A 10,811-nucleotide genomic window follows, 5' to 3' on the forward strand; every position below is an offset into this window, starting at 1 on the left:
AAAAAATCCTAATCTCTAACGACCACAGTGTGAGGCAGGCAAGTATCATGGGGTAGGGTTTAACCATATATGGTAGACCACGTGACCGAGCGTTGACTCGTCGGTAAGCGGAAGGAAGGAAGAGCATTCCAAAAGGAACAACCAGAACATTAAGACGAAAACAGACGAAAGGTGGCTCGCTCACTCAGGCCTGACGAGAGGGGGGGGACAAGGGGGTTGGTGTACCCGGGCCCGCGGCTGTCAAGGGGGCCCGGCCTTGGTCAGTGGATTTTTTTTTTCTTCTTTTCCTTTTCTTTTTCTTTTAAAGAAAGGTCTAAGGACAGAACACCCAAGCATTACACATGCAGAAGTTGTGTTTTAGGTCTGTAGAATACAATTTCGGGGAAAATAATTTACGATTACAAGTACAAGGGGCCCGGAGAGGTCGTCTGTCCCGGGGCCCGGGCTGGCTCTCGGCGGCCATGCGCTCACTAACCCATATTTGTCTTTTATTAATCATCTTTCATGAGTCATCAACAGCTGTTTATCTTTCCGTCCGTCGTACAGTGGAACCTCGGTTAGCAAACGCCTCGGATAGCGAATATTTCGGATAACGAACACAAATTTCGTTAAAAGTTTGTCTCGGATAGCGAACAAAATTTCAGATAACGAACAGCCACGTGAACCACACGTGACCGACCAGCATGTCATCATTCGCGCTCGAGACACAGTTACGATCAGTCGTTCCTTATCTATCCACATCCTTCTTATTTAGTGATTTATGTGCTTTATTTTAATAAGATAATCCTCAATCATGGCTCCAAAGAAGATTAAGAGCAATTAATAGCAGTGAGGTAATGACAAGGAAGCGGCCAACAAATGAATTGAAAAAGGGAATGATTTCAAAGTATGAAGGTGGCAAGCGTCTGTCAGATATGTGATGTCGTATTACCGAAGTGTTTTACAAAAAAGACAGAAGCAACAGACACTGGACAAGTTTTTTTCCTTTAACCTCAAAGCTACAGAAAAGGGAAGTCACCCCCGATTTTATAATGTCACGTGTGCTCATGGAGGGGGAATCAAAGCAGTAATTCCACCCCTTCCTCCCCACACCTGCTTCCAACCACGCCGTCAAAACTGATGTTTAGATGCTTTCGTTAATGTTTTTATGTTTATTTAACTCCATTTATATTGCATTATAACTGTTCTCATTAAAACAAATACCTATATAGCCTGTAACTTTCAAATATTAGCGAGTCAGCAGGGGCTGGGAACCAATTAAATCTATTTCCTTTATTTCTTATGGAAAAATTGTTTCGGATAACGAACATTTCGGATAATGAACAGCTTTCCAGAACGGATTAAGTTCGTTAACCGAGGTTCCACTGTATTTTATCCATGTCTCGTTCTTGTCTCAAGTATGGTGCTGTATGAGCTTGACGAGTATGTGCTACATAAATCACATTAAGTTTATTATTAACCGTTTTCCCCGTGTTGTGTATATTTGCTTATGTTCTGAAAACGTGTGCATAACAATTAAAATCTGAATGAGAACCAGGCGAAACATATGAATGTGAAGTGACTCAAAAAAAAAAAAAGTCATTTTTATTTACATACACTTTTATTAGTGCATCACTTTTATCCATTCTCTGCACTGTAAATCACTGAACAGACAAGAATATAATTTATTCACTATTGCACATAAGCTGCATTGCTCCTCTCCCCATTTTTCCTTTTCACCAACCGTGCAGTCTCGAGCCACACAGGATCATAAACATGAAATAGCAGCTGAAAAGCTCTAGTCTAGTCGCTGAGTTTAGCTCTGTTCCCGTAACACAATAAAGCCCAGCCAGAGGTCAAGTTCGCCAAGCGCGGGTCAGGCTGAGCCACTCCACACTGTGTGAAGCACGCCGACTCGTTTGGGTTACAGGCTCTTGTTGTGGATACACACTCCCATTCATCACCGTCGCTCTTGGCGAGCCCACCCGTATATAAAGGACGGGTAGTGTGTGTGGCGGTAGTAACAAGCTAAGCTAGGTCCCTCGTCTCTCGTGCAGGTTCCAAACTCGACTCAAAAAACAACCATGCGTGAAATCGTGCACATGCAGGCCGGCCAGTGCGGCAACCAGATCGGAGCCAAGGTAAGACAATGTTGAGAACGATAATAATTATGATGGTGAATAGCACGAACCTGCTGCAGTTTTTATAACTTGAAAGTATCGTATACTAATTCTCTTAAATATGTTTGGGAATAAATACAAGCGAGAAGAATCCTTTTAAGTATAAATTATTCTGAATTATTCAAATCACATTGGAACGTTGTCATAAAGGGGGAGAGGATTCAGTGGAATGTTCGAGAAAAGGACAGTGTTTTAAGCTTTAGGAGAAAGACAACTAGAGTTAAGTATTTCTCAGACTGACTAGGACCTGTGAAATGTCTGAAAGGCGGGTGCCGTTGGTGTGACACGTCCTGACCTTATCAACGTCATCGGTGTTAGGGTACAGTTGATCCGCTGTTAAAAAACAAAACAAAACAAAAAGACACGGTTATCAAAGTAGCGCGATTGGACACTATCGGCTGTATTAATTTCATTATCAGTTATGACATCCTGTAATACATTCTAGTTTTTGCAAAAATTAATACTTAATAGCCATCTACAGTTTTAACTTCGAAAATTTTGCTTTATATATAAAAGTGACATGGATTTCAGATAATGAGTTTGAGGGAGGGGGCAAATATATTTTTTTAAAAACTCATTAAACCCAGCAACTAATTTTACTAGTGTCTAGAGTGATTGTGACATGACAATAGGTCACAGTGCATGTCGGTGGCAGAACAAACTTACATAGGGTGACTGGCTTGACTCATCACCTAGAGTTGAATGGATCCGGGAGCGCCGTGTGCAAACACCCGCACATGGCTTTGTCAGCGACAGAAGAGAATGGTAGCTGTGTAAGGAGTGTGCGTGTCTTCTCTCTCTCCCCCCCCCCCCACTTTAAAAAAAAAAAAAATCGGGAGGAAGCGCCACCGCTAACACGTCGAATGTTTGCCTTAGACGGAGGTCGAGGTGAGTAGATTGCCAGACACCGGCGAGTCGTCACGCGCTTTGTTGTCCTTAGCAACGCGCGACGCCGCTGGCAGCACGGTCAAAGTTGATGAGATGTTTTGACGACGTTTGTCTGTCGCCTGACACCCACACCCTCGCCCCCTACACACACACAAGCTCAAGACCGTCGAACATGGACTTGTATAACTACTTTCACTCACCAAGTCCAATTCTTGCCAAACATCAGCTTTGAGCGAGTTGACAAAACATAATGAAGTCAGTCGTTAGTTCCAAGTTAAGGAACGGGTCATACGTTACTCAAGTCTGAACTCTTCAAGTGCTTCATAATCCTCGATGTACTCGTCAAGTTAAAAGTGTCAACAATTTAGCTGTAGCTTCAACCTTGCGAGCATTGTTTAAACATCTGTGAAAAAAAAAAAAAAAAAAAAAAAAAATTGGGGTATTGGTCATATGCCAACCGGTTAAAAAATACCCCAAATACGGCGATAAATTCAGCGGAAGTAGATAATAGCTGATCAACAAGCATATATTTACAAATTTTATATACAATGCTAAATAAAAAACAATAATAGTGGACGCTGTTCTATGTGTCATGTCCTAGGTATAGTGAGCCACTCAACATGCATAAAGCTTTGACTTTATAAAATACTTTTACTTCTGTGCATTTGCAGTTCTGGGAGGTGATTTCCGATGAGCACGGCATCGACCCAACCGGCACATACCACGGGGACTCCGACCTTCAGCTGGAGCGCATCAACGTTTACTACAATGAGGCCACAGGTCGGTCGATGGTGGTTATCTTTCAGCGCTGAGTTGCATGATGTGTGTTCAGTTTATATTTTTGTTTTTGTTTTTGTTACTAATAGAATCAATCCAGTAGACTTTTGCATAGAAATAGAAATTTAGAACAGGACATCAGCTTGTATCGCTGTGTGTGTGAGGATGTGAGGATATGTAAACTTGTTAAAGATTCTTCCAGCTCATTAAATGTTTGATTTTAAAAATTGCGATTGACTGAGTCGTGAAATTTCTAATTTTCAGGCGGCAAGTATGTCCCTAGAGCTGTTCTTGTTGATCTTGAACCCGGCACGATGGACTCGGTGCGGTCAGGTCCCTTCGGTCAGATTTTCCGCCCCGACAACTTCGTCTTCGGCCAGTCGGGCGCTGGCAACAACTGGGCCAAGGGACACTACACAGAGGGCGCCGAGCTCGTGAGTAATCGTTCTTTCCTGTTATCCATTAAATATATAATCTAAGGCTAAGCAGTTTTATCAGTAAAAGTGTGTGTGATGCGTGAGTTCACTTCTTGAGGCAATGAAAGAGTATTATATAAAGTAGGAAAACGGTCAGTTTTGGTTGGAATCCAATAATTTGAGAAACAAATCTTTTAATTGAGAATTGAGAGCTTAACTTAAATCCATGTTAATTTAAGCTTCAAGAAACAGGTAGAGCCAAGCACTTTTAAACTGACCGTTACTGAGTAGGATGATCGACTCATTTTCAGTCACATTTAAGGTTTCTTGAGAAACGAGTTGGTCAAATACCCCTTAAATCAAAAAAAAAACACAAAAAAAAACAAACAAAAAACAAAAAAACAAACAAAAAAAAAAAAGCTGCTGAAAAGGGTTTGCTGTAGCTGGAAGAGGCAGGGCAGATCACACATTTCGATCCAGCTTTGATCCACGTGGCCGTATGTCCGTGCTGTGTTCAGGTCGACTCCGTGCTCGACGTTGTTCGCAAGGAGGCGGAGAGCTGCGACTGCCTGCAGGGTTTCCAGCTGACACACTCCCTGGGAGGAGGCACCGGCTCCGGTATGGGTACACTTCTCATCTCAAAGATCCGAGAGGAATACCCAGACAGAATCATGAACACATTCTCTGTCGTGCCATCGCCAAAGGTGAGTTAACATCTTGAGCTGAGTGTTTAGATGTTTTTTTGAGCGAGGGAGAACGAGAGAGACTTAAGATCTTGAGGCTAGGAGCAAAATGCTGAGGATCAGTTTTAGGGTTATTTGGGTACGAGTGCGAGGCATACAATCCTTTAAGAGTTGTTGTATTTTAATACAATGTGTTAATGTCTGTAGTTTGCGTGGTCTGCAGAAAGATGAACTTTTGCTTGTAAAAAACAACAACAAAAACCAAAGAAATAATTTCAGCAAGAGCATATCTACTATTGAAAAGGTGTAAAAAAATTTCTTTGCAAACTGGTTTAGGATGTTTGATGCATAAGTGAAGCAAAATAAAGAAACCAGAACAAAATCACAGAGTTAGAGAAAGGTGTGTGGAATAGTCTGGTTTTTTTTTCTCTAGGTATCAGACACCGTTGTGGAACCGTACAACGCAACGCTGTCAGTGCACCAGCTTGTTGAGAACACAGACGAAACCTACTGCATCGACAACGAAGCTCTTTACGACATCTGCTTCCGAACGCTGAAGCTCACCACCCCGACCTACGGCGACCTCAACCATCTGGTGTCTGCCACCATGTCGGGTGTTACCACCTGCCTGCGTTTCCCAGGTAGGTGCCCCGTGTTGGGGCATCAGCGCATAAAAAAGTTTGTATGTGTGTGTTTGGGACGAGGAGAAGTACTTGCTTTTTCAATGGAGGGGTAGGTAGCATGGAGGGCTTACGTTTGTCCTTTCCACACACAAAATTGTATTCCAGGCAGTTTCTTATGTCACAGTATATAAGGCACTCTTGCAACCAAGCGCTGGTGTACCTAGGTGGAGAGATTTATGAAGGGAATGGTCCTATTTGTAATATTTTCTGGACGTTTTATGATTGATGTACGAAACTTGAGCCCTTAAAACCTCGAATTACACAGGAGAAAAGCCACGTGACTTTCTGGATTAGGGTTTTTTTTTTCCATTTTACCTTTCCGACTAAGAATTTACATAGGGGTTTATTCTGGGTAACGGGTGCTGGGGGAGTGAGAGGTGAGGGAAAAGAAGGAACTCACGGCAGATATTCTATTTACATTCAGTCATTCTCATGCACATCACTGTCTGTGTCTTACAGGTCAGCTGAACGCAGATCTGCGCAAACTGGCCGTCAACATGGTGCCCTTCCCTCGTCTGCACTTCTTCATGCCCGGCTTCGCTCCCCTGACGTCCCGTGGCTCGCAGCAGTACCGGGCCCTGACGGTGCCAGAGCTGACGCAGCAGATGTTTGATGCCAAGAACATGATGGCTGCTTGCGACCCTCGCCACGGCCGATACCTGACCGTAGCCTGCATGTTCCGTGGCCGCATGTCCATGAAGGAGGTAAGCACTGCTGCAACAGTCCATTTGTTGTTCGTCCTGCTTGCCTTTCTTGGCTGCTTTTTCGTGTTTCTTCCATCACTTCTTAAATATAAAAAGTCATTTTTTAACATCGAAAGTGTTTTCTTCAGGTTACCAGGATTTTAGCTACATTATAATTACGTTAGATTATATATTATGAACTGTTCCTTTAGTAATGCGTTCTTGAGATAATATCGTATTAAAAAATCTCTTACAATCTTACACTCGTCAATCTGAATCTCGCTAGGCGAGCAGGGGCTAACAACCGACTGTGCATGCGCTGACCTGAATTGACTTTTGATTGGCCAGGTGGACGAGCAGATGCTGAACGTTCAGAACAAGAACAGCAGCTACTTCGTGGAGTGGATCCCCAACAACGTCAAGACTGCCGTCTGCGACATCCCACCCCGCGGTCTCAAGATGTCTGCTACCTTCATTGGCAACTCCACAGCTATTCAGGAGCTGTTCAAGCGCATCTCGGAGCAGTTCACAGCCATGTTCCGGCGCAAGGCCTTCTTGCACTGGTCAGTGAATTTCTTTGAAAAAGTCCTTTAAGCTTCTTGTCCCTGTTTGATCTTTCCTATGCTTTGTACTTCCTTCATGCCCGTTGAAAATGCTTTTGAAACATTGGAGATTGCATTGGGTGATTTAATGTTAAATGTCCAGCACCAAATTTGCTATCGGTACTGGCAATTAAAGAATAATCAGTGTAACATATTGGCGATGCCACCAACCTGAGTGAGCTTGTGTTGATGATGGTGGATGAGGGTTGAGAAAGACAAGGGACACTGATGCTGATGATGTTGCGGTTTTAGGTACACTGGCGAGGGCATGGATGAAATGGAGTTCACGGAAGCAGAGTCCAACATGAACGACCTGGTGTCGGAGTATCAGCAGTACCAGGATGCCACCGCTGAGGAGGAGGGTGAATTCGACGAGGAAGAGGGCGAGGAGGAAGCTTAAAATAACTATCTGGTTCATCTTCCACGAGCTTGCAGACATCCCTGATGGAACTCGCACCCCCAACAGACTCGATTTTTCTTCGTTTCTGGCCCTTTTCTTCCCCAGCAAAACTACAAATCTGATTCCATTTCAGTATTACCGACACAGCTGTCTCTTTCTCATGAAGACTTTTCGTCTGGATTAGTCGTTGACCATCACGCCTTGCAACAGCGGAGTTTCCAGACTAAAACTCAAGCGAACAGAACTGGGGGCTCTGTCAGGGAGAGACTTCCATGTTGTTTATTTTAATCGTTCATGCATGAGCGCCAAAATAAATACAAACAATGGCTTGCGTTTCTAGATCGTCTTTTTTCTTTGTGTGTGTGCGAGCACAATCTTGCACGTGCATTTGCGCGTTCCTTTTCTTTCAACTCTTCGTCCCTAGACGGGCTGTTTATATATATATAAGGGAGCGTTTGAGTGAAAAAAATTATTCCGAAAGAGAAGACTGACAAAGGAGGTCTCCTCGAACGCAGGTCATTCTCTCCACATGGATCCTCAAAGCGTCAAGCGAGGATAGTGATGACGAGAAGAGAAAAGCGGTTGTAAAAAAATAAAAAAATAAAAAAAAATACACAGGTAATACCATCGCAGGATTTGTTCCCCCTGACGATCTGTAATCGTTCCGGTCAGTAGATGACATGATGATGATATACCTAGATCTTAGTGTATTTTTGTGAACGTCCTGTTTATTGTCAGGGTGTATTTTGTGGGTTATTCCTTTAAAGGTTCAACCACATTTGGGGTAGTTTAATAACATCTCCCTTCACCCCAATCAACTCCCTAGTGATGTCGTAATGCCAGCGAGACTTTTCATCTCCTATGGATTTGTTACTGGGAATTGTTTACTGCCGTGGCACGATCGGCAAATAGTTTACAAACTCATGTGCAGCATCCGGGTCCCTGGACAGACATGGCGCCAACACTCAGCCGCATGCACTGAGGTCAGTCGGCTTAGAGCTGGGAAAAGCGACTGTTGTCGTCAACAACCAGACACATTCGAATGATTACCCCCGTTCCATCCTACTCCCACCAAAAAAAAAAATAAAAAAAATAAGAAACAAAAATACACACAAAAGTCTGTTCGAATGCTCCAGAGGATGAGTTTAATTCCCAACCAACGTCGACATTGTGTGGAGCTTCTTGCTGAGTCTTGCTGAATGTTTGTAAACAGCATTAGTTTGCAGCTGGTTGTTGAGTTCTGCACTGTTACCTCATCGAATTCGCCATCCATAACACGATTATCGGGCTAAGTGAAAGAGAGAAAACTCATTTTGTAAATGTGTTCGAGCACGTGCTTGCGCGCTTGTAGGAAGGGACTACTGTCAGCGCGTGTGTGTGTGTGTGTGTGTGCAAAAAAAAAAAAAAAAAAAAAAAAATCCATCTTATCAGGACCGAATAAGAGAATTTACTGTGTCATGCAAAATTTCAAAAAGTGAAAGATAATTGTTATTCAGGTTTTATATCAAGAATTTTTCTTCCACTTGACTGCAATATCTCGTCAAATTTTCGCACTTTATGGCTGAGCTTTCGGTTTTTATCGCCGACAATTTTAAAATTTAAGCATCATTAGGCAATGTCAGAAAGTGCAGCTTAGATTAAACGACAAACATTACTGTTGTTTATAATATATTTATGAAATGAACGATGATTAAATAATAATAATGGATAAATAACATTCGGGGTAGGAAACAGTTGAAATTAATCTCGATGGCAAAATAGAAAAATATCCTGCATACACTCTACCTCTCCCTTTCAATAATGATTCTTCCGACCCATTATCATTTTGACTCTCAAGGGGCACTATAAAAATAAAATCCGCTAAAGAAGATTTACCAATTTCATTAGGAGCGTGCTCTGAATCAGTGGTGTAGGAAGATGCTCGGGTTCAGCGGAGGGTGAGTGGTGGCAATCTCCATGGTGACAGGGAAAGATCCACACACACACGTACACAATGGTAGCATCACAACATTTTCTGCTCTCAGAGTTAGACGACAAAGCAACACTTAACAAGAAACAAACATTGAAAAATGATTCACCCACTTATCGCGATCACAAGAAATTATATAATATTCAGAATAGATAAACTTTATCTGTCAGGAACTGTAAGCCCTCGGGTCCTTTCAGTGTGTACACTGGCACAAGTGTGAATCCCTGTCATTAGTATTTCATTAAATAAAATTTTTAATGGATTCAATTCTTGCTTCGCTTAATGTGATATGAAAAAAACTAGCCATTAACTTATTACATGCTAACAATATCCTTTCAAGAGGATATAACGGGGAACCCTCCCTCGGTACCCGGATTAACCCCTACGATACCAACGCCCAAAATATCTGGAGACTGCTCAACCTGTCCCACTTGGAAAACAGAATAGAAAGAAAGAAGAAAGACAGAAAGGACAAGAAAAGAGTGTAACTGAGCACCCCGCCACCCGGTATAAACGATCCCACTACCCGACATATTAGGAGCCACGAGACCTCCTTCCATAGAACAGTGGATGTTAGAGAAGATAGCAGTGTATGATTTTGCGAGCAACAAAATTAAATGAAGTACAACATCTGTCTCAAAGTGTTTGCTGCATCCAAACAGAACCTCGCCACATCTTTGTCTCTGTCAAGTTTGTAGGGAAAAAGAGATCGAACCAGGTGTATCTTCTCAACAGCTCAACAGCTTATGTGATATGTGCTAACCAACCAATTGATGGTCAACCCTGAAATGGATAGAAATCCACCCCGAGAAAAGGACAAACCTCATCAAGGGGAATGTGATCTCATCGTCGTAATTCTCCTACCTTTCTCTCCCTCCCCCAACACACCAAGATGGTTTCTGATTTCCTGAGAACGACTGGAATTATGCATCCACTGCACACATCTGTGATTGCATTTATCACCCCTGACATTAACTTTTTGTGTGTTGTGATTGTATTTCACTCCTCGTCTGACATTTCGGCTTTCATTTGACTCCCATTTACCGAGCGAGCTCTTACCTTATATGGCGACGGCGGAAGACATGTTACGTGGGTGTGAACACACTCAGGGGAGGGGAGTGGGAAGAGGCACACTTGATTCTAAGTTCATGGCCAGAAAAGACAAAAATACAGATAAAAGACGAAGAACAGTGTATTGATGTTTTCCTAAGATTCCAACAGGTAAAAGGTATTGCTGACTCAACACAATTATCTTTCTCTACATTTTACCCTCGTTTGCAGTAAAATAAACAGAAAATGTAAGATTGTGTGAAGGTATAGTACATATAAAACAACGGTCGGTTCTATTTACGATGACAGACAAAGGGACGGACAGACTCAGAGAGAAAGAGAGGAACAGATGAACAGACGGACAGACGCAGAGAGAAAGAGAGAAAGAGATGAACAGACGGACAGACTCAGAGAGAAAGAGAGAAACAGATGAACAACCAGACAGACAAACGGACAGACGTGCAGAAATTGTTCTGGGACCGAAAGTGAAAGATCGGTCTG

At 42.7% G+C, this 10,811-nt stretch overlaps 1 protein-coding gene across 1 annotated transcript; it reads left to right on the top strand.

Moving 5' to 3' along the window:
* Positions 1 to 1,962: 1,962 nt before the first annotated feature.
* LOC112576514 (tubulin beta chain-like) lies at positions 1,963 to 7,363 on the top strand. Its single transcript, XM_025259015.1, has 8 exons — positions 1,963 to 2,120; positions 3,719 to 3,827; positions 4,089 to 4,258; positions 4,759 to 4,944; positions 5,357 to 5,564; positions 6,066 to 6,310; positions 6,638 to 6,852; positions 7,144 to 7,363. Exons 1-8 carry the CDS (start codon positions 2,064 to 2,066, stop codon positions 7,289 to 7,291), a joined length of 1,338 nt encoding a protein of 445 aa, XP_025114800.1. The 5' UTR covers positions 1,963 to 2,063; the 3' UTR covers positions 7,292 to 7,363.
* The last annotated feature ends 3,448 nt before the right edge of the window (positions 7,364 to 10,811 follow it).

The sequence above is a fragment of the Pomacea canaliculata genome, linkage group LG12 (assembly GCF_003073045.1).
Source record: "Pomacea canaliculata isolate SZHN2017 linkage group LG12, ASM307304v1, whole genome shotgun sequence".
Classification (NCBI taxonomy): domain Eukaryota; kingdom Metazoa; phylum Mollusca; class Gastropoda; order Architaenioglossa; family Ampullariidae; genus Pomacea; species Pomacea canaliculata.

Coding starts and splice junctions, on each gene's coding strand:
- LOC112576514 (XM_025259015.1), top strand. CDS start 2,064: ATGCGTGAAATCGTGCACATGCAGGCCGGCCAGTGCGGCAACCAGATC. Junction 4,945..5,356: donor CTGTCGTGCCATCGCCAAAG/GTGAGTTAACAT, acceptor TTTTTTCTCTAG/GTATCAGACACCGTTGTGGA. Junction 6,853..7,143: donor CGCAAGGCCTTCTTGCACTG/GTCAGTGAATTT, acceptor TTGCGGTTTTAG/GTACACTGGCGAGGGCATGG.